Source organism: Bombus terrestris, chromosome 3 (assembly GCF_910591885.1).
Source record: "Bombus terrestris chromosome 3, iyBomTerr1.2, whole genome shotgun sequence".
In the NCBI taxonomy this organism is placed as follows: Eukaryota; Metazoa; Arthropoda; class Insecta; order Hymenoptera; family Apidae; genus Bombus; species Bombus terrestris.
Window position 1 is genome coordinate 5679221 of NC_063271.1, and position 25546 is coordinate 5704766.

The 25546-nt window shown below is 38.7% G+C and overlaps 1 protein-coding gene across 3 annotated transcripts in view; it reads right to left on the minus strand.

Annotated features, from left to right (window-relative positions):
- Positions 1-25546, minus strand: part of LOC100643922 (protein sickie) — a 190922-nt gene that overhangs the window by 149715 nt on the left and 15661 nt on the right. Inside the window, exon 1 of one of the 3 annotated variants that reach the window (XM_048404211.1) lies at positions 10488-11629. The exons of 1 other annotated variant lie outside the window; for it this stretch is intronic. In XM_048404211.1, coding sequence (XP_048260168.1) covers positions 10488-11255 — 768 coding nt within the window. In that variant the 5' untranslated portion in view covers positions 11256-11629. Of the gene's footprint in view, positions 1-10487; positions 11630-25546 lie in introns of those variants that run through there. One more of the 3 variants, XM_048404213.1, reaches the window with a different exon arrangement.

Sequence of the window (25546 nt, forward strand, 5' to 3'; positions counted from 1 at the left end):
TCCAAAATAAATGAAAGATAAACAGTGTTATATAACACCATCGCTTCTCTGTACTTTTCGATTTATGGAGTTGATCGATGTGGCTTCCGAATAACTCTTACAACTAGGTACGAAATAATCAGTTCGATTGTGCAAATATTAACGTTGCTATCGCACTGGTTGTCAAGCATCTCATTTTAATTTTCAAACTAGCAAAACCCATTAAATGCAAATGGGCATCGTTGGTTGTTTTGTCGGCGGGCGATTGAAAAAGTGGAGGACCGGGAAACCCGGCGGGAATTTCGCCGTGTGGACAATGACAGCGATGAGGGTAACCTTGAGCATTCTTGACAGGTGCTGTACTATCGATTGCTATTCCGTACGATTCACATACGAGCACCATCATTAATTGTAATGCCGGCCATCGTGTTGCCTTTTAACGCGCCTATACGCACCTACCCGTGGCAACCTGCACGATAATCGACGCCAAGTCGAATATCGATCAGCCCTGCGTACACGGTTCCCAGGCTCGCCGTCTAGGTAATTGCTCATGCGTTTCTGCTTTCAAAGATATCTTAACCAACGATAAATTTCGTTCGAACGATAAATAACAACGGCCGTGTCAATGCACCCGATCCTCCCTTTCATTCCTGTGACTCATTCTCATCATACGTGTACCTGATTTACGATGCGCCATAGTCAACTTTCCACGCGCTTCCATCATGTAGAGATATAAATTTTCTTTCGCCTGATATCGAAGCAAATATGAGAAGAGCTCATTCAGAATGTCGAGGCTTAATTATCAGCGTAGAAAAGATTTTAATGTACAACGAGGAAAGAATATTTTGATTTGTTTAATTCTTTATTAAAATCGCTAAAACACTTCGATTCACTCTATTGGTTGAAAACAATGCTTGAAGTGTATCGTGAGAACTAAGAAATGTATCTGACGAGAGAAATTCCAAGCCAAGAGTAATAGAATTTTTCGAGAAATAAATGAAATTGGTACGTAACAAAGGAGACGAAAAGCTCATAATTCGCTAAACAATAAGTTTCTTTGAAAAATTACAATTACAATTGTTTGTTGCAAAGCGACAGATGTTTCACGTGATTGGTTTTATTTATGAGAGAACTCGTCGCTTCGAATGCAAAACATTTCGACTTTTTATTGATAACTTACGATCAATATTTAACGAAAGAAGATACGTAGTATAGATTTAACAAGTTTCCGTTTAAAATGGCCAGATGCGTTTCTCCCCTACGTCAAAATAATACAAACGAAATTTTCCAGTTTCCACTTTGAAACGTCAACCTGGCGGTACAAATGAATTTCGCTCTTGACACGGTCGATCCCGAATACATGAAACCGGGCCGCAATGACACCTCTGCTCCCCATCGTTTCAAGAATCATAGCGGGTAAATGAAATCGTTAAAAGGCAGTAGCGAAACTGGTGACTCCCTCAAAATTTAGGGGATGCTTCATATATGCCACTTTTGCAAAAATGGATACTGGACTGATCCTTTCGTGAAAGAGAACGAGAGTGCGAAAGAGGAAAGAGGATACATATGGGCACAGAATGGACGAATAGAGAGAGAGAGACAGACAGACAGAGAGAAAGAGAGTGCAAGTTGAAAGAGAGAGATTGAAAGGCGGAAAAGGGGTGGCTCCGCCTTTGTCGTCCGATTATGAAGGGGCTACTCGATGGGCGCCAAGAGAATGGGGCGATGAAATTAGGTTTGCCTTGGCCACGATATCGAGACGGGCCAGTCAGTCGAAATGAAAAAGACGCTGCAGAGCGACAGAGGATGGTAGGGCGGAGTAACGATCGTGAACAAATAATCCTCTGAACGAGATAAAATTATCCTTTTTGTCCGATATGACGTTGATTACCGAACCTGGAAGAAATGTTTATCGAATGAACCGATAGCGAACACGGAAGCAATCTACACATAAATGAGTGTAATTTCGGAAGATAATGCAAGATAGATTCGTTTCTCTTGATCTGTGAAAAATGGTTTAGGAATCGCGCTACATATTAATTTCGATAAAATTCCATTTCACTGAATATTGTTTTAAGAGATTCTCATACAGATGAGCTAATTAAAAAGAGAATATGGCGCGCTTCTACCATCCCGAGTCAATTAACTTTGTACAACTGTAGGTGTGGAAGGAGACAAAACAAGATATAAACCGTAAGCCATAAAGAGAAGAACGAAATAAACGATACAAAAAAGTAAATGAGTAAATGATAAAAAAAGGGAAGGACAACATTTTGAGCAATAAAATATTGAGATGAGTTTTATGAATCAATTTTATTTTTATATTCGGTATAAATCAAGCATTATTTGAAATTTACGAGCAAGTGTATTCAATTTAACGGTGGATAAATTGCTTTTACGTATACACCGGTTCAATTCGTACGTTCGGGTACGTAAAAGGAGAGATAATTAGAAGTGCGTTCATTAATCGTAAAAATTCTATTTGGGTGATAAATGCGCGGGGAAGCCGTGCAGACGTTAAAATTTATGCACATACGAAAGCTGCACTTGGTGCTCGTTGTTCTCTTTGTTTTCCTACGGTCATCGCCCTGAATTTTTCTTTCTCTCTGAACTACTCGTTGCAAATGAACCACGTGCTGACCCACCCTCTGTCAGTGCCCATTTTTCCCTTTCGTTCTACCTTTTATTTCTATATTTACCATTTCTCCCTGTATACGTTGCCGCGCATATTCGCAAAGACCCCTCGCTTTATTTGCAAATCAAGGAAACCAAAATATGGACGAATCGTCACTTTTCCTTCTATTTATTTTAGTTACTCCACTCTTCTTCCCTCGAAAGCTATCTATGATAATCCAAATGCAACGTACACGTTGGCTTGCTAGTGATATGTCTAAAAGATTATCTACTTTTAGATATTTGTAAAAATTAATTGCAAAAATGAACCACTTTCTAAGACGGAAGTGTTATGATTTTATCTAATAAAATTATGCTATTCGCGAAGAGAATTGCTACAATTTAATAAACGATATTGAATCGTGCATGATAAAATTGCAAAAGAACTAAAATTGATGGTAATATTTTTTCCTATTTGATACCTGACAGAAATTAAAGTTGCTCGGGTTGAGAACCTTCGTAACCGAGTTATCGTCCCCCAAAGAACGAACGAACGGAGGATGCACCCTCTTTCCTCAGGATGAGAAGTGTACGTGTCCTGCAGTGTGGCATAAAACGTATCGTACCCTCTCGAGATTCGAGGAAACTCGTTGTCATGACTACGAAAATCCGGAAGGAACAAGTTATTTTTTCGCGGCAACTTTCATGAAACCCGTATCTGAGTCCTTGTCCACTTTTACGACTTATTTTCGAGACTCGGTGGTCTACCTTACGGGCAATCCTATAAGAATTATAACCCTCTGCAACGGAGATTGCGTATATCATTTGTCTCGTGTTTCTCTCGCTTTACCTCGTACTATAAGCATTCTTCAAGCACGAAGAATACGAGATAATCATTTACGCTCGACCGAAAAGTTAAGCTTTTTAATTTGTATGGTTGAACAAATTGAAATATTTTTACTGCAAACCGACCAAGGTATTTATGTTTTTAGGTACTGAACAAAGTATTTATGTTTCCAGTATAATTCTTTTCGCTATATTCTTCTCATTTGTTTCAAACTAGAATAATATGCCTTATGAAGCATAGTTACGTCAAATTAATGAACATACTTCGATAGCACGTTAGTTAAACTCGACAACATTAATTCTCCGAAACTATCGAGAGTACTATCGTATAACATTAATTATAAGTTTCTCGGGAGGCTAACTTTCAGACACCTGAACTTTCAGAAGTCGAGATTCAACCACCCTAAGCCGCGATATACGTTCGTAAACATCTAGCGATCGAGTTGGTAATAATCGTCTTAATTCCGCCAAACAGCGGCAAAAATCAACGTCTTCTCTTCTTTTTATCGGCTCGAACGGCGCCACATGGTTTATGTTTTATGAATGAGTTACACCTACGCGTCATTACGATGCACGCGAGCTAAATATACCTGGATCACAGGCTGTAACCAACGATGCAACCAGGCCCTACCCTGCTATTGTACATTGTGCGCATCGTGTGGGCATCCTGTGAGAGAACTAGCCCACACGAGGCCGTCTTAACGATCCTTAAGCTGCTTTACGGTGCACGTGTACGCGTGTAGCCGCGAAAACGAGCGACGACAATACTTTCGCTCATGGGACGACTTCTTGCTTGGTCCCACACGCGCTCGTACCGAGAACGTGTAACCTTTTCACCGCTTCTGTTAGATCCTGTTCCTGTTATTTATTTCTCTATCGTTCTGCAGAACGAAGAGAGCGCGAACGATTTCAATACGGCGTCGACCAATTCGCGAAAAATGATAGAATATCTGATAGGCGAGAAGATCAGGGGAATTCTTTATAAAATTTAGATAACCATTGGAGCTGAACGTAAATGAAACAAAACTTCTCTTTTGTAACTGAAGAGCCTGCTGCAATGAGCAGTTTCCGATAGTTTAGAGTAAAACGAAAATTAAGTTAAAATTATAAAAATGATTTCTTCAAACATATTATAAATTCATAGTCAATTATATAATATTCGTAGTAATAAACTTTCGCACTTTTGAATATGAAACTTACACCTTTCCTTTTCTTCGAATAAATAGCTGTAATTTAAATATCGGAGCTGCAGTTTCGTAAACGCAAACTCTTAAATTGACGTCTCTAATGAATCATGTAAATGTATGACGATAGTGTATAGTATCTAATTGCACTAGAAGACTAATTTTGCCGCAGTTGATCCTTCGTACAACGAAGAAATAAATAAATATGAAACCCGCAACAGTCCGTATAAAAATACTATCAAATCGCGAAAGGGACAATCCACTGGTAAAAAAAAAGAAAGATAAGCGTATTCGTCTTTCTATTTTTACTTCTGCCGATTTGTTATGTCCCCGATTCTTAGAATAGCGTTACAAATCCACGATTCCAGGTAGTCGGGCTATTCAACCCGTACGATTTCAGGCAGCCTAAAAATTGATATAAATTCCTGTCAAGCAGTTAGAAATCTCGCGGCGGAGAGTCGGATCTACTATTCTGCTCGAATCTGTACGGCAGACGCGTGCCGTTCGCGGAAAGGAGCCGCGCACGACATTACGAATTCGACGAGCGTCACGCCGAAATTGCAATAATTCTTTCGTCTCACGTATCGTCAGTTGTAGGGAAGACGCGCACGGACACGCTTGCTAACTTACTCTAAAAAGCTCTAACGAGCTTCGACGTTTGTTGAGGGTTGCCACGCTGCGGGAACCAGATCTAATGCTCGTGTCTGATTCGAGAGTAGCACCGGCATTTTACTGCGCCCCCCTTTGCCCTCAGGACATGCCAGAAGAGGAAGGATCCTCCCTTCTGCATCACCGAGTAAACGAACTCGTCGTCATTCGGGAAAAGAACGTGTCACTCTTTAATTGTCGATTGATGACACACCCCGCTCTGATTCATGTCTGAATGGCTGGAACTCGGCGATCGTCAACAAGCCGGCTAATTGACGGATACACTTATTTTAATTGCTTATCTGTCATTTTAATTATTCATTAGTATCATTCAATGTTTGTAATGACACAAAGATTTTACTTGTATCGACTTTAAATAAATAAAAGGACATCGAAGCTTTATTCAGCTTTTAATTTCCTTTACTTTCAATGAAATAAATTGACAAATACGAGATTGCTTGTCAGACTAAAAAAAGTTGCAACGTCTAATAAATTTTAGAATATAATTGGGTATTAACTAGGGGGCAATGGAGCGTGCTGTTAATTTGCTAGAATTCTTCATTGAAACTTTCCAAGAGATTTGTCGTTATTACTCACTATTGCAGATGCTTTCGTCAGGATCTAAGCGCGGAGTAGTGCCATTCTACAAGGACATTTTCTTACCCTAAAGAGGGAGGGAAGGGTCCCCTCTTCTGCTTCGCTACGTAAACGAAGGGCGTACTGTGACGTGAAACGAACGTTATATTCTCATCACGTGACACGTCACGACTCTCTTAAAGTACGTGCCTCCGCTTTTCCAGCGATATAAAATGCTCTCAAAGAACAACCGCAGAGGCACAAAGTGAAAACTACGTTGGGAGTACTGTAAAAGTTGAAGTTGAATCGTACATAAAATGCAATATTTCACGAAAATCTCTACATCATTCGTTGCATACACAAAAGTTATAGCACAGCTCGTTGAGCATTGATATGGCTATGTCACTAATATTCTTTTCGCGATTTGATTATATTTTTGTCGTTGAACTTTGTGTTCACGAAACAAAAATACTAATTCTATTCTCCGGGAAACTTCAACGATATATTATCGTTGTTGTAATTTAACGAACAATCCGTTTACGAAGATCGAATTTCAAAGATTACGAGACGATTCAGTGACTAACTAAAACTGGCTTCAACGGGAAATTCGATCGCGTTGCCATTCCTCGTTCAACGAAAACTAACCCTCTACTCTTCCAGTTGCACGGTAACAAAGTGCGAACAACATTGAAAAAAGGAAAGAAAAAAGAAAACGAAAGGATGAACAATCGGGACAACGAATGAGATACGATAGCCCAAAGGGACATCCGATATCGATACGAAATTTATAGTCCGGAAGCGGTGCATACCAGTGACGTACGAGTATTTATTTCATCAGGACATCCTCTGGCGCGCATATTTCTCGATTATTTTTCCGAGCTCGTTGCCTCGCTTCTATAGACGTGGAACGTATCACGGATAATACACAGGGATTACGGATATTTGTATGTTCTGGCTGACAACGTTGGGTCGAACACAGAAAGAAAAACATTACGCGTTACACACATCAAATAAAAGTAAAACGGCTTTACTTTCCTATTTTTGTTATGGATTCTAGTGAAACATTGTGAACATTGGAAAATAATGGAACGAGGTAGACTATCAGTAAATGGAATCTGAAGGGCTGTATCTATGTATGTTATTCGATTGTAAATTTAGTGATTTTCATACATTTGCTTGTTAAAAGAATTTATCGACAGTGGTTTGTTTCCAATTTCTTCGTGGAAAGCGTGGCGTTTAAAAATCGGAGAAATTAGGAATGCGAACCACGTGGTGAATTACATTAGCTATTAACCACGAGTTTATTCTATCGCGTCGACCTATCTTAACCTTTAGAATCGTTTTCTTCCTGAGCGGAAGAATTTTAACGTGCATTGTATGCGCAGAAGTCTCAAACTTTCTAAGAACAAGCTTATAATACAAATAATAAGAAAGGAAATTCATGAAAATATTTATTACCGTTCGAAAATGAAAAATTGGAAGAGGAGGAAGGTGAAATTCCACAAATAGAAAAGAAGAATAAGAGGAACGAAGCACGCAGAAAGAGGGTGGATACCCTGGTGGCAAAGCAATTTTCCTGGGGCTGCAAATTGGCAATTGGACGATAAATGATTTAGGTCGCGTAAGCACGTACCTACATGTAACTCGGCTGAACTCGACGGGAGCGAACCTACCCCAAGGCAAAGCGCATATCTCTGCCTGTTCAACTATCTTACCGACAAAATAGATCTTTAATTCAATCGTTGGTTCTCGCTGACTCACGGTTCTTTATACTTGTAGATATAAATTCCTAAAGGCGTCTATGTAGCTGACATACGACATTACAGTCTCGATAAATATCACTACTAGCAATCGTGACATTTATTTCTTATAGTAAGAAAAAGTAAAAGGTTTCGATTTCAATGATTTTATACAATACTTTGTATAATACCATTTTATAATATTTTAATATATATCGTGACGTAATGTAATAAAACGTTCTGATAGTATAGCAACAAATATTTATGTTGATCAATGAAATTCAATAATTTCGAATAATTGATAGATTAATCGAAAATTTGATACTAATTCGTTCTCATCTTTGGATTCAGTATAGATCAAAAGACAGTAGGAGGCATTGCACCTGTTATCTTACAGTTATTACCTACATATATCTACCTTGTACATAGTACAAAGCGTAATGCGTACTTTCCCAACACGCGTTAAATTACACTGCCGTAAGTAACTACGGCGATTAAACAGATACAGAAGCGAGCATATTGTTAGGTGTAATCGACCGGAAGAGGCAGATATTCCAACGATTCTATACCCTACAAATTCTGCTTTTCCTCTTCTACTACCGGTAATTTACGTTTCGATGATCTGGCATTCGACCAACATCGAATGCACGCGTTTTTTTTCTTTATTTCTTTTTATCCCACCCTCTTCAGTCACGCCTTTCTGAACGTGTACAGCGTACAGTGTACAACGGAACACCTGTGTACTTTGCCGTGTAATCCCATCATCGATCACTAAAGCGTGATCACGTATTGTTTTCACAAACCTGTGAAATAAACGCGATACATCTATCATTTCTGTCTGATTTTCGAAAGAAAATTTTACATCAAATAGATGATCATCGGAACTGATAAAAAAGAAAGCATCTTCTTCAGAAACGAAGAAGAGTATCGATGAATATTAGAAAAATTAAAACTACAACTACAAATGTCTACTATTGTCATTATCGTAACGGATATCAGTATACTAAAAAGCCAACTGTGGCTCCTTTTAACTCTCTGTCTACTACAAAGTATAATATAAAGCACTTGGTATTATAGAGTTTGTGTTATCACCCCGCGTTCCTTTGTAGTCGGAATTACGCTGTGATTTCCTCAATGTGTTTCGCACATATTCCGTTAATTACTTTAAAGCAGAGCAGGGTCGTGACGGTTAATAAACAAAGTCAATTTCTCCTTTGATCATAGGAACGATCCGGCTGTGAAACTTTCCGGTAATGAAAACAACTTCATCCTCGTTCGTCGGCCCAGAGAGGAACAAAGAGCAATTCCCTTGCAATATATATAAGGAAGAGAAGTGCAGTCCTCCTTCGTACCGAAAGATGCTGGTAGCCAGTGGCATCCCTTAAAGTAAACACCGTGAGAGAGCAAATCGAGACGTGAAACTTAGGATTCTGGGGGTGATCAAAGCACCTTCACACCCCCGGGCAGCGTATTCGATAATCTCACCAACCGCTCCTCTTTTTGAGAATCTTTAAATTTCCTTTATCGAAAATGATGTAGAGGAAATTAAAATTAAAAATTGAGAAAATAAGAACAGCTCGATTTCAATCGAATCAAATCGCTTCATATTTTAGGAAACTACACTTTTGCCCTGGTTCGTAGTACACGGTGCATTTTTATCACTTGAAGTACAACTGTGAATAAATTTATTTCGAATAACGTGAATAACGAGTCGTTGACTGTAAAAAAAAGACGATTATGTAGCAAATTTGACTGGAGCTTTGTCCGCCAAATATTTCAAATCGAAGTGCAATCACGGTGCAGAGAGGAACTCGTAAATCGGAGAGGCCGAACGTCCCATCACTTTTATCAATTCCAGGCCGAAAATGACGAGAACAAAGTACCATCGTATAAATTGCCCGCGGCACAAGTGAAATGAAGTAAAACTCGATAGCGTCGTACCGCAAATTTGCAGCTTGGTTGCCGAAATTAGCTCGATGAGGGACGTGAAAATCGGTTCTTGCTCGAATCTGCCTCGAGGGACGAAACGCGAAAGAGAACAGGAAACGAACTGGCCAACGGATAGAGATAGAGCGATACGGAGGAAGAGAGGGTACGAATAACCAATGAGCAACAGCCAGCAGAAAGATGGAGGGCCAGTGGAAAACAAAAAAAAAGGAAGAAAAAAGAAAAAGAAAATGAATAGAATGGGGGAAACGAGACGGATAACGCGCGGAATCGAAATCGAGGAGGAAACACGGAAAATGTCACGCATAAATACGGATAACTAAGCGCGCAGCCAGAGAGGCAAAAGGAACAAATAGAATAACAGAGGAGAGAAGTGATTCGCGTTAAATGTATTCGAGTTCGCAATTCGTGCGCGACTGACGGCAAGCTTTGGCGAGATTGCTTTCGTTTTTCAATTAATTCGTAACGCGACCCACAGCAAACGGGATCTCGCGCATCAACCTCTAGATACGTGTATAGCCCGGCGAAGAGACAAACGACGACGTGTGCTCTTGACAGCTCATTTCCAATTCGAGAATTCGGGTAACCGCGTCAATTATAGCTTTCGCTTTTCCAAATACTTTTGTAACTTTTTCGATAAGATATAGATACGCATAGATTTACTTATCCGGAAAATCAGCAACGATGAAATACAAGTAATCCAGAAGATACGTGATAGAAGTGATCTAGATAGTATATACAGTATGTTAAAACCAATCAAATAACTCCATACATGTGAAGCAAAGATATTGATTTATCGAATATGGATGAGACTTATTCACGTTCGTACGTACATGGTGTATCAATCTTTTGGTCTGTAATTTTATGAAATCGTACAGCCTGTTCATTCTTCTCGTTCGTATTAACATCACATATTCTCGAGAATGTTTCGATGGAATTTTGGAAAATTCAATACCTGCTGCGTAGTTTTGCCCCGATTCTGCCACTGATAGAAGTGTTCAACATTCAGGGACCACCCAGGTGCGAAGCTGAATCCCTCTGTTGGGATCTGGGATGATGTAGTAGTTGCCGCAGCGATCGCTTGTTGGTACAGCGGTTCGGGTAGCTCGGTGTAAAGGCCTCGTCTACCAAACCACCCACCAAAGATGCACTTGTCGTCCACTTGACCTACATCTTGTCGCGATTGCATCAACTCCTTTTCTAACGTGTAAAGCGACTCGAATTCTAAAAACGACATTCCTGGCTCGTTTCCACCACCCGTGGAAGAGACACGAAGTCCGAGAACCATCTCGTCTTGTAGAAAATCTTCCTCAAACACAGATATGTATCTTCTGGGTGAACGTTTCGGAGAAGCTTTCGGACAGTACGGTTGCACTTGCAACGTCTGCTGTCGCTCTTCCTGCTGCGAATATCTTTTAGGCGACTTTTTACTGGATTCCACGCTTTGAACAGTTCGACGTGGGGATGTCGACGACACGGAAGACTTGGCGGGACTGGACGATGGAGAATCCGTGGCGGATTCTTGCGACTTCTTCGACGAATTTCCAGTTAAAGGCGATATCAGAGATTTCGGTGAAGTCAATTTGCAAATTTTACTCCTCGCGCCGTTATTATTCCTAGGTAATATCACGGATGGCTTGAGTCCTGATGCACCGGACATCGTGACCACATTGCAACGTGGCAAAAATCGTTTCGAACCACTGAAAATTTCCCGATAAATCATCGATACTTTGTGCTTGTTTTTTCGAACGTTCCATTCGTCTCTTTCCCTGCTGTCGTTTTAATTCTTCACTCACACAATTTTTTATCTCTTGCTATCTCACGTATACGCGTGTCATGATTATTCTATGAAAGTATAAAAATAATATTGCACACTTATAAAGATCGATAAATTATATTTATCAAAATTTCATCGACGATGTTCGAAAGAGAATCAATTATCAGTTTGATGTATATAAATGAACATATTTCGCGAAAATGAGAAGAGAGAACTATACAATGACCTAGAAAAACGTTTCTTTGCACGAAGGAGGAGTAACGAAGGAACAAAATCGCGAACCGTCTTTTGAAAATTATATCGTACGATCCTCCAAGTGCATAGAACGAGCACCCTTAGAAGGATCCTCGGTAGGACTGACGGTGTTTCAAAGCGTCCGATGCGCCACAGGACGACGTAGCCGTGGCGTGCTTGTGCGCGGGCGCACATCGCGTCATCGAATCTACAACAATGTTCGCACGGCAAAGCGCGACCAAATGAGAAGCGGCGAGAAGCCGCAATTATTTCACTTACGGCATTACCACGAAATTTCCAACCAGTAACTTTACAAAGTTACTTGACACCTTTCTACCGAATTTTCACGCACGTGCCAGGTAATAGCTGACTATGAATTCCTTTGAACAGCGTGGGAATACGATAGCCTCGCTGATTCCCTATACGCTATATGACGTAGAAGTTACATATGCGTGTGTTTATTCTCTTTTAATTTAGCTTCGTTTGCTATATATTTGATGAATATCAAAAAGTAATACGCACGTACAAAATTTAATAGTCCGCCTTGAGAAACGAAGAAAAACATTCAGCATTTAATAATTGAAGAAATTGGTTTATTAAAATCAAACTAACTAAAATAAATGGTTCTAAAAAACCTACTCTTTTATGTTCGTATTAATTCAAAACTTCATTTCAATGCAAAAAGAAAAAGTGATACCCGATGATAATAGCAAACATTGCGTAAAAACAAAGCTCTTCCCACTCATATTTTCTTATCTCTGAACTGCAAAGATAATTTGAATATTTACCATATTACAAATTCTATCGTTAGAACTCGTTTTCCTGTGTATGCTCTTTCTTTTTATCATATAAGAAGCTCCGCAACGGTGCTCTCTATTATACCGAGTTGTTAAAGGGATTGAAAGATCGACGACATACTCGTAAGAAAGCACCATTCTAAAACGTCTAGGTACATACTTATTTTTCGTGGTTCCTGTTGGCGAGAGGAAAAACCGCGATAAGGAGACCGACAAAAGCTTCAAGGGTCAATATCGAAAGGTGGTTTCCCCGATCTCCGATCGTCGCGTCGGTGCTATTTTCGAGAGGGGTTCGAGCAAGAAAAATCACAAGCGAGGCGTGTGTACACGGGGGTGAATATTATAAAAGCACTCGAGAAAAAAGAGAAGGCTGTTGGTCTCCTGGTGATGACTGTGGAATCGGCGCCGGTATGAAAAAGGTACATGAAAACGTTCCACCCTCGAAGAAGTCCCCCTTCGTACGACAACGTGACGAGTGTCGGTACAGTGCAAGCACACCGTAACCCTGACTGGATCTACATATTGATAGCAAATGCTCAGCGCACCAGAAGATTTTGGATGCATGATAAGTAACCCATGACCATCTAACTAGATTTCCTAGTTACGCGAGTTGGGTTAACTGTACGACGCAACACGATTTGTAGACAGATATAATGTTCTTATTTCAATACGAATTAGAAAAATAAAGATATTTTCACGCAACAAAGTATTAGTTTATTAATCATTAATATATTACTTTATTAAACTATAAATTTGTTAATTAGTTTTTCTTAATATTAGGTTATTAATAATATTAATTTGAACTTTATGGCTTTACGGTTTTATGAAAAATCTACTTTATTTTTTATTCAAAGACTTTGTTATGAAATTTTTTATTAAAATGGGTATTGTTAGAAGAAACTTTACAGGACTAACGACGAATAGTAGCGAGGAAAAGGTATTATAAAAATTTCATAATAACAAAAAAGTTCATAATATAGTAAGTTTCTTTTATCAGTAAACAAAAAAAAATCGATACCTTCGCATCTGTATAGGCACACATGGTGGCGAAGGGGTGATTAGAGAGCCCTCGAAATAATTAATAAAGCCGCACCAAGCTTATGCTTGTCTGCTTCCCGATTTCTAGTTTCCCATTCAATGGCCTTCCCGGCGACTTACTTTCTCGTTTTCACGAATTCAATATAATAACGCAGACCAACGACCCTGTGGCTTAGCCCTTTGGATCAGGGGCTCCCAATTATTTCGATTAGAAAGCACTGCTTACACAGTCGAAGAAGCGTGGAAATTATCGAGAAGTCGATGACAACCGCTACCAACTTCCGACTACGCAAAGGGTGGCTTACGGAAAACGTTATTGCCATGTCACTGGCTTCGGGATTATTACGAATCACTTTTTCCACATGAAAGTGAATCCCTCTGTACACAAAGACCCCTCATATACGATCCTCATTCGCTTTCGTTCGATCGAAACTTTCATCGATAGAAGCATCGATTATTTAACTGGTTTTTCTAGGTTATACTTAATGAACCCATTAGATCAATCCAGTGAACTACTTGTCTGGTAATACTCGTTCTACAACTTGTTGAACGCGTAATATACGCGGTATTATATCTTTTATTGTTTCAATTGCAATTTCATTGCCAAACCATTTTATTTAAACTCAATCTTTGTTGTACTGGTTCAAACAACAATAATACCTTATATGTATAATATGACGATAAACATGATAAAAAGCAGTTAATGGTAATTATTATTAAAAACAATAGAAATATAAAGGATAACTTAATACTTGAACATATAAATATAAAAGTAATTAAAAAATGTTAGATAAAAGTGTTTCGTTCAAAACATTACTTTCAATAAAGATGTAAATATATGTGAAATGCGCGCGCAGCCGATGGAGTTGTATTTAGTAGATACATAATTATAATAGGCTTTTGTTTGAAGCTGAAAGTTAAAACTAGCTCGGAATTTAATTGATGATATTCAAATTCCGGATAAGTATTTCATATAAATCAATAAATCTCTTTAGTGCAGATATCTTTAGCCATCTACGAAGTTAGAAATTTGTTGCATAAATGGATAGAAACGTTAAAGGTTAGGATGCATAAAACAAGATTACGTCAATATAATACATACATTTCTTATCGTTAGTAGCGAAGAAAACGAGAATAATTTAATAACTCTTGATGATTAATTTAAACGATAAAGCATTGTACAAGCTGGTACAACATTCGTGACAAGTTTGAAAGTGTACGAATAAAAAGACGTATTCCCTTATACAGAAAGCTCTCGTGACTAGTTGATCTTACCTGTCTCTGTTCCGGTACACGAAGGTTTAGTTATAATCGTCCCGAGGGCTCAACAAATACGAAACAGGAAATAAAAGGAGATTCACCTACAGAGTCGATATCACTCGAAAGAAAAAGAATGTCGTGGCACATTTGGATGGTGCACGTATAACCGCGTTATATTTCCCGCACGTGGTTTCGCGACTGAGGGTGGTGAACCACGCGGAATAAATGGTCGATGAGCTCGGTTCACCTAAGAAGGATATTCGAATTCCTTCCTGCTTGGACAAACGTCTTAAGAGGAAATTGCTTCTATTCGATTTTGAAGATATTAATTTCGCGGGAAACCATACGTGATTCGAATTCAATATGCTTAGGTAAGGTCATATTCGACTTATTTTCTTCTTATAATTGAAACGTTATTGAAAATGTGCAAGAGTTTGATAAAACATAATTGATTTAGCGCACCGTTTAAGTAATCTCAAACAAATTTATTTATTTTTTGTTTTATCGTATATATCTTAGACCGATAGTGTATAACGTATACGTATTTACGAAGTGTGAAGTGTCGCCATCCCTCGGTAAGAAATAACAACACTAATAGCCTTTCTCTTTAATGGGAAGCTTGAACGGTATGTCGGATCTCGTGAAGGGTCTAGCAGAAAGAAACAGGAATGCAAGGTTAACGCTAGCGAGGAAGCATCCTCATGAATGAGAAGCACGCGTGCTTTACACGCATATGATCGTGCCGCGCCGTAGCTTGTGGAGAAACGCATCGTCGAAAGAGGGTGAACGTAATTCCTTTGCACCACGTGGTTGCACACCCACGGGACTTGCTTCGCCCCTAGAACGTGACTCATAAGATTTATAGCTGTCTCCGTAAGTATTACTAGACCTTCCGATTTTTCGTGACGTACAATTGCCTAAACGTTCGTAGATCTTCATTTCGTGGAATATATTGTTACGATTATATAACTATACATGTAGGTATAGTGACTCATAGAAGCGTTTGACTACTTACGGGGAACTTTTAACGAACATGCTATTTGTGTCATATAAAACTTTCAGAAACCTTATAATAACATCGTGAATATTAAATTGACGATGTTTTGAAACAAATTCGAAAATATATATTACGTAGATATGGAAATTGCAAGGCATCTACTGCAAACATACATCTCATAGAGGTTAGAATTTACTCGGTTTCTAATTACAGCAATTAATGAACGACAATAACGATGCTTAACATGTAAATTGTAGAAAAGAAAAAATTTACCCGAGCTTGTCGTTTCTCGCAAGGGCAGTTACGCAATTTCTCCAATTGCTCGTCGATCAAGTAAAACGCTGTATATTTCTGACTCTCCGGGGACAACGGTGAATCTGGAGATCCGAATCCGGAACTTTTGCTGCCACTGCTCTTGATCGAAGTTCCTGATATATCTTTTACGTTAGTCGATGTATCCTTTAACGGCGATAAAGGCGATAGAGGGGAACCTATGCCCGAACTTTCCGAACTAGAATTTACAAGACCTCGTCCATTCGAAATCTGTTTCTTCGGTCTTGCTTTTGGAATCAAACTTTTTGTCTTGATCGTATCTAACTTCCGCTTCGCTCCGGAAACCTTCATAACTTTCGATACCTTTGATTTCCATTCGAAAGATTCTCGATATAACTTTAAATCAAAATCCTTCTTTGTATTAACTTTCGAACTTTCGTTCGACAACTCTTGGCCTGAATCGTTTATGTCATTTGTTACGGTTAATTCAAACAACGAATTAATAGAATCTTCCATTCTGCTATTTTTAATTTTATTGGCACTATCTTCTTGAGTTTCCACGTGATTTCTTATTTTGCTGATAAATTCCGTATCTTTTTCTTTCGTTGCGTCATTCGAATTCTCTAAAAGTGAATTATACGAATTTGATAATGTTTCTTCGATCCAGTTGCAAGGTAAATTTCGTTCCTCGCTAAAAGATTTTATATTAGATGGCAAATCCTGAAATTTTTCAACATCTTCGTTCTTTCTACGCGTATCTCCCTCGCAAGGGGTTGCGCAAGAACGAGGGTGCTCTAAACCGTTTCCATTATCTTTAATGGCGGTATCTTCCATTTCGTTTGATCTGCGCTTGCTTGAAAAGAATTCGGATACGACAGTCTCATATCCTAGCAATCGGCTATCGAACGATTTCAAAAGCTTTAAGCCGTAACCACCAATACAATCTTTTACTTCGTAATATTCTACATTTTCAAAGCAATTGCTTGAGATCGGAACCGATGTATTCAAGGATGTGGGCCTTCTTTTTACAGTACCGGTTTCATGACTGGGAGAATCCCAATCCACGTGGAAAGTTCTTCTCTTTGACGACATGTTAATATCTTTTTCCATATTTGATTATCACTAACGTATTAGTTTATTTTATGTCTGTATCGAATCGAAAGTTCTGATGACGCTTAGGTAATTTTATGTTCAATGAGAAACCGTGTAAAAATAAATAACATAACGTTGGAATAGCCATTATAGCTTTCTCAAAGTTATCGCACCTTCGAAACAAAATTAAACGAAAGGAAAATATGTAGCCGATAATAAGGGAATAATTTAATCACATTAATTACTTGATATCCGTATCAAAACGGAAATTCTGCTGACACTTTCCCATCTTTATTCTTATCAAGCACGGTAATCACAGTTACTACGAAAGATATCACGAAACACCGTCATACTTATAATCAAGTAAATTACTTTTCACTTTTATTCCATTCGACATTTCACTGAATTACAAAGCAGATTTAGTCCATCACTAACTTCGACTTCTTAATTCCCTTTGAAAAAGAGAACTCGCAGTATCGATCACATACAGATATCCAATCACTTTAATTCGCTTTGCTTCACACTCTAGAAACTCTAGATACCGAAGCAGTAAGAGCGCGAGTAATCGAAAGAAAAAGGCGAAAGAACGTAAAAACTCGTCTACCAGAGGCGTTGAAAGGAATCACGAAGTTCGACTCGGCCGTCAATGAAACAGATAAGCGTATTTTTGGGTTCTTGCACTCAGACAATAGATGCACTTGCCGAGGGTGCCTCGGGCAAACTGAAACCACCCCTAGGCACACAACCACCCTCCAGCGTTAGATCGGGCGCTAGGAGTATAAGTGGGTGCACATGGAAAAGTCCATGGGACCCTAGGCGCCTAGTCCAGCCCCCTATCATAGCTTTGGGGCTAAAAACTAATTACATTCGGCTACGGGGTTGGTGCATGATCGTACCATATTGCAACGAGCAACACTCGTTCTTACCAATACGTTGTTATGAATTCCACAAGACACGTCCGTCTACCGCTATGTAAACCCTTTCGTTCAAACATGTGTTGAGAGAAACGGTTACTGTTATATCCAGGCAGTGCGCAATGGAATAGAAACAATTTTATTTGACAGAGCATAATGGAGATTCTAATCAACGAGAACAAAAACTGATGAAAAAAAGATGTGTGAATTTCATTATGATGTTCATGAAAATTAAATGTAAAGAATGAGTATATACGTATAGATATACACAATTAAATGTACGCAATAAATATTTATATTTTACCTTTCCTTTTATGTGTTTAATTAATGAGATTTTTTCCGATCAAAGTATGTTAAAATGTAAATATATTAAAACGCAAGGGAAGAGCAAATAAGAAATTTCAGTATTCGAATGCAGTTTTAAAAGTATATTATCGCTAGTTCAGTCAGTGATAATAGATACTTCTGCTTATCTGACGGGTTCCATCTTATTGTTTTCGTAGCGTAATGCGCGCTGCCCATGAATATCATTTGGATAAAATCTCATCGGTCTACCCGGCAGCCGTAACAGGGTCTTGAAACCCCACACCACGAACCAGTCACCACAAGGCACATCCCCTAACTCTTCATCTGGACCGTAAAAATAGGAGACCGATACGGACACGTTTTGTAAATTGCGTTGGTGCATTTTTAACTATGTATAAACGCGTAATATCTTAAAATGTTTTAACGCTAGTTTTATGGATAATTGTCTTCTTTTAATTTCGTAAAATGTTGTTTGTCGTACGATTGACGATTTCAAATTATATTTCTCTTTATTTAAAGCCTAGATAATGTAGTATCTATGTAATTATTATCGGTTAGAGTATAAGTTTAATGAAAAATATTGGAAATTCAGTATGCGCGCTTAAGCGTTGAAAATGAAGGGTTCATGCTACGCAGGATTGCGTGGGATATATTTTGACGTCGATTTTGCGAGGGATCGCGGTAGCATAATGGACCTTCAGCGCCAACATCGTGGTCTCCTCCATCAAACTACGTCCATTGCCATTCCCCGATCACGGGGACAGAAACATCATAAAATGTAATCCACAAATATGAGAAACCATAGTATATCTCGAACAGATTCATGAAACAAACAGTAGCTCGTTATCATTTTTTTTTTTTTTTTTTTTTTTTTTTTTTTTTTTTTAATATGACGAAAGGAATATGTTCTTCCTAATTAAAAAAAAATTTAACAAGATGGTTTAATTTCCATGATGACAGAACAGTAATTTTTAATTGAAAACGTGACTCATACTGAGGAAGCTAGTCATACTCCAAGAATGAATCAAACTTCCCCACTGAAACAAAGTCCTCCCTGGCCTGGAATTTTCAGGAAATAAACGATCCGTGCCAAATAGGTCTTAAATCATTACTTTTGAGAATAAGCCAACCCTTCTTCGTCTAGACGTGAATTCGTTCCTTTCCCTCTGAGGTTCAATGCGTTAACTTAATTTTCCAGCTTTATCCATGAAACAAATTACTCTTAGCTGTTATACAACCGCATAATATAATATAACGACAGGACATCTTATTTTTTATTCTTATTTTATTATTTCTAATAATTCTATTAATCTTCTATTATTAATAATTCTATATTTAATAATTCTATTATTTTTAATAATTCGTCTTATTTTTTTTTATCATTGTTATCCCTTTTAAAATATTTTATTGTTACTCGATCGATTTAAGAAACGTTCAATCCATTTGGAGAAGATCACGCGTTTAAGGGTTAGAGAATTAAACACCGCTAAGAAATTTATCATTAAAATTGCTTAATACTTTCATCAACGCTGTCGCGATAAAGATAATCCCTGAGGTTCGCACGCAAAAGAGAGCTGGTCGAACAACAAAAAATCTCGATCCACTTGCGGGTTGACCACAAGCTCGTGTATTAACGAATGGGATTTCGCGGGTCGAAGCTTACAACTTATAATCCCGACACATCCCGTTATAGGTTACCCGCCTGGCTCGTCCGAAGATTAAGCTTGCACCCCCGTGTGTTGCACACAGGAATAAGCATCCCCCGTGATACTCTGCATCGCTTGCCAATTCCCTCCCCTTCTCATCCCCTTGAATCAGCTTAAGCTGTGCACGCGTGCATGCATCATTTAGCTCATGCTTTGCTCGCGTAAACGCATCGAATATTATACAATTCCAACTACAATATTGCCGTGATCGAACGAGTAAATTGAATCTGGGAGGCAAACGAGCCTTAATAGGAAACGTGCCTTCCAGGCTGCGCCCTTTGTACGTGATTAGAGTGATACATCACGATCGGAATAATTAGCTTGACTAGTGTTTCAGACTATAGATCTCCAGTACCAGATTGTTGCACAAGAAACTTCGTTCCTTCAAAGTTCATTGATCGATAATAATAATAAAATCTTGGGTAATTTAGTTATGAAATTTGTAATAGCGACAAACGAATATTATCAACGTGTTTCGATTTAATGAAGCAAATTTTTGTGAAATTGATTTACTTTTGTTTATTGTAAAACTGCGAACTTTTACGCGGTTATGGGAAATTCAACGATGCAAAAATGTACACGATGCGCATGATATCCAAAAGTATATAAATTATCCCAATCAAAGAACTCGTTACGATATTTAACAGATGAAACAAATCTCTGTTTGTTTGTATTGTTAAAAATATAAATTCGAATAAATAATATTTTATTATGGACAATGTAATTTCAAAATATAATTATTCCATGTGAAACACGTTTATCGACGACGGTCAAAAGCTCGATGGATAAGGTACGTTCGTGCAGAAGAGAGTTAAGTTTCCGACGTAGTTTACCGACGTATCTCGAGAGATGGAGCTTTCGAAGCACTAAACGCGAGCGGAAGATCGCGCTTGCGAGGCAAGGTCGGGCCGAGCTTACGCGCGCTCTGCTCCCACTATGGATTTGCCATTAATTCAAAGCACCGAGAAACTTTTGTCCCGCACGCGCGCACCCTCCACGTTCAAACTACCTGCGGCTTTCCCAAAAAAGGAGCACGTCATAGAATACCATCTGGCAGAAAGCAATTTTGTCATAACTATAGTCGAAATGTCTTTTCTCTATCCATATAGAAATGTAGGTTGAAATTCATATAATAGGACAAAATATACTGCAACGGAAGTACAATGGTGACCCGGACACGTGACGTTACCAAGCTAGAAATCAGTAACAGCTTACCGAGTAGAGAAGTAACAGATTTTAACGATAATCTATCATATTAAAATACGATGAAATAATAGTTAACAGATGAAGATAAGACTGGACGAGTTTCTAAAAAATACGTTGCAAGTATCGGTTGAAAGGATCTGTTAGCGTCTAAACCTAGTGTCGAAGTGAAATCAAATCCGAATTCTCGGTCACGTACTCGAGAGAGGAATAAAAAAAGAAAGGGAAAAAGAGAAAACGGTCCTGTTCTATGAAACGGCAGAAAACGATGCGCCCCCTCGCGATACAGCGTTTTCACGTCGACGAAACGGCACGAAGCGAGGGGGCGGATTTTCCCACGTGGCTGTTAGATCATGCGCGTCCCGTTCCAGGAAAAGTTTAGTCCGTGAGCCGCGTTTATTGCGGCCGAGTATTACCTTGACTCCTGGAGATAGGGGAATGGAGAACGGCACGCCGAGCAGGAGGGCATTACCAGTGGATCGACGCTGGAAAAGCGAAAGTTGACTTTAAACTTTCAAGGGGATCGTTCCGCGTGTCGCCAGCTTTTGCTTTTTCTCTCGTTTCGCTTATTCACCAGGACGTCTCGTTTCACTTTCCGCTCCCTGTGACGGAGGAAACCGCATTAGCAGTCGCGGATCCGGTGTTGACGAATTTCGTCCCGTTTGATATCACGGACCTAGACATACCGTTTGATTTACGGTTGAATCGCCGAACGAATTAAAACGAAATTAACCGTGACAAGATTAATCGTCTTGTAACGCTTTTTTTCTCGCTTTCGCATCGAAAGCCGTCGACGAAGCTCTCGTCGAAGTTGGATAATGTATTTTGAAAAAGAATTTCAACATATTTTAGTTTATACAATAAACTTTAATATTTGAACGACAACAAATTCATAGAGTAATAATTTTATTGTCAACGTTCCAGCTTGGTAAGATCGGCGAAAAAATATTATCGGCCTAAATGCGCGCACTCATTTCCTCCGACGAGCATTTCAAAGGAACAACCGTGCGTTTCAACGTCTCGTAGAAAGACTAATTGTTTGAACAAGATTGCGCTCACGCACGTGTACGTCGATGCCGCCGTACGTCAGAAACCGCCGAGAATTAATTGATCTTGATCCTTGATCCTGTAGCGTGTTTATCTGCCACTAATATTCAATTTTTCATTTCGTGTTCTCCAATGGCCATTAACACGCGAACAAGTGGGTAAACGAAACTCGAGTATCGAAGACTCGTTATAACATAGGAAAGGACAGTATCATTCGGTTTTATGGCTGGCCACTATCTTTCCTTTGCCTTTCATACCCTTCTCGACTCTCCACCCTTACGTTACATAGTATCACGCATGCCTTCACTAGCTCTCCCTTCGCCTTCCAGCAAAACTTTCGAGAATTTACACGCAGACCGCTTTTTGCTCGTTACTTTCTCTTGCACAAAGCGATACGATAATTCATGCGTATGTGTAACCGCTGATAACGACAACCTGCCTTTTTATTAATTCCCTACATTCTTTCATTTTTTGCCCCTCGTGTTTCATCTCGAACGATGACAAAATGAAATGATATTACTAATATCACCGTTCTAGATAATTATTTTCATTGGCAATATTTTCTACTTACTAGTACAGACAATGGGAGATTTATCGTTGGACGTCTGACTATAGATTAACTTATACTACTTGTTCTTCTTGTTCGACCATCGTAACGAGCATACGATATTTTTAATATACAATATCATCGATAACTCGATAAATGTGATTTTTAGATTACAATAGCTTATCGTACAATACTGAGAAGCGTCGGTTCTATAAGTTTGAAATAGAATACGAAACTCTTACAGTAAGTCTTCCCAATCGAGACTCAAAGCGCTGTTCTCCCTTTACGAATATATCGCTATACATGGGTTCGCCATTATCTCTGCTATTACTTTTAATTGAAAATTATGAACAGATTGTACATGAAGTACAAAAGTACACTGAATATCGACAGTATATAACAACTACATAAAACTTCGCTTGTTCCGCCTCATTTACGATACAGATTTTCTAATCGTTTGCACAACTGTACATTACAACGTAAAATATTAGAATTACAGTTATTAAGGACGCTAGTTTCCCTTTATATCGTGCAATAATTTTCCTCAAATTGTCGTCGCATCATTTTTATTTACGATGCGATATAACATCACTGCGGTAAATTTCAGGATCACGACACAGGTTAATATATCGCGGCAGAAATTATCTACGTACAACGATGATTTACTAACAGCGTTCTAAGAGCTAGAAATGTACGGTTCTTCGATACATTCTTAGCAAAATGATGTCACGCTGGGGTGAGTAGCACGTGGAATCTTTCTTTTTTCTTGCTTTGGCTCGCGATATTTCCCGAGGTACCCCAAAGAAGCGGTATTAGGGCTTAGAATTTGAAACAGCCTGAGCCAACCAGCCAACGAGCCCTGGGGTTGGAACGTTACAGCTGCTGTCACATAAATATCCAGGAAACACCCCCCCCTTCCCCGAATTCTAGAAGCACGGGTGGTCCCACCCCCTCCCCCTCCCCCGCAGGCCTCGCGTAAAGTTGCAGAAACTCCACTGGTATTGATTCTCAATTCTTACGACAACGAAAGTGAGAACAGAAAAGAGTGGAAGAAATCGAGGAGGAAAGTGGGAGCGAAAGAGGGCTTAAGTTGGACAACTTTCAGGGTTCCATATATGAACAACGCTTTCTTACAACTTGGCAAAATCAAAAGAAATCACGTTGTAGCGATAGACATACGTCTAACGAGAAGTTACAGAAATCTGTCGAAAAAGATTGGAGGGTTGATGTCCGATCTACTTCGAAGTTTATCCTAATTCCCAGTAATATTCATAATATTATCATGTTAAGGGACCGACGTTAGTTTTAATATGATTAAAGTTGTAGTTTGGTAGCGCGGGGAATGCATAATAATGTGCTGCGCGCGAGGGTAAAGGGGTAAAGAAGACTCGATAGCGCGATAAGTTTAGAACTTCGTAACCTTGACTAAGACGAGAGGGGGTAATGGAACGATCAAATTCAGAAGATTCGAAGTTTCATGGGTAAAGTTTACTTAGTAATTCCATTGCGAGTTAAAATTCACTGAATCTGTTATTCAGCTGTTCCAGTGAAGCGAGACAGTATATTTTATTCATAACAACAAATTATTGATAATCGACGCGTTTCTCCTCCACCTTATAGACGATTGTCGTTTATTTTCGAGCGTTGGAGAATTACTTAGGTATATTAAATTTTCACGCGCATAATTATACCTATAAATTAAGTTATACGCACGGAAAGATTTTCGTGCACGATATTTGATCGTTATTTAACTACTAGTTCGATATGAGTTCAATTTCCTTCTTATGCCTTGGCCCCTAAAGCAGGTAATACGATAACGAGTGATATTAGGGACACGAAAAGCCTTTGATCGAAATTTCAAGGACGTACACATTAATGGTAATAGTGTCATTACGTGTCCTACAGTCAGTGTCTAGTTTCACGTAAATACGTCGTACAATTCTACACGTAAGTACTTATCACTAATTGCACGATGATTTATGAGATATTTAAGAAGGGAATAATTAGTGAAATAGCCGGGGTGCATATGTAAACATTTCACCCTAGTGTTGATATGGCAATTAATATCGGCTTTTGATTTATGACCGCCTTTATTCACCTATCGCGATACCGGAATTTCCTTATATATCTCTCGCTCCTACGAGCCTGATATTCAAATTACCAGAGGAAATGTGCTAGTTTCGTGACAACTATTTCTCGTTGTAAATCGGCACTTTAAACGAAACTGCCATTGAAATTACATTTAATAAAAAAAAAAAAAAAAGAAAAGATAAAGTTTTCTTAGCTCAGGAACTGTTTGTTTTTTATTGAAAAAAATAGTAAGAGCACGTGTCACTAAAACGACACGAGTAGAATGATCGTGAAATTATCTATATTGACAGGAATTGTGATAAAGATATAAAGGCAATACGTTGATGGTTGAACTCATGATACTTTCCTCTTTTTCCATGTCGAACTTCTGATTAAAAACAGGCAGATAGAACTTTCGACGAATGAGCCGATATATGCATTAGGTTGTTCGAAAAGTGTCTTTCTTTTACAGACACGTCTTTTACAACGGCGCATCTTTATACAAGCATGAAACCTAATCTGCCGAACGTTGTGATCTTTATTTTGATAGAACAAAATGGATCACACGTAGTTCGATAAAATAATATAAAACGAGAAATGTTGTGCGTTCGTTATTTCCTTATAAAACGAAAGAAACTCTTTGGACGACCTAATACAAAGAAACATATGTATAAAGATTTAAGAGAATGAAGATTAGAAGATGAGGAAAGGATATTGCGTATTTATGATACGCCGAAAGAAACGTAAAGAAAG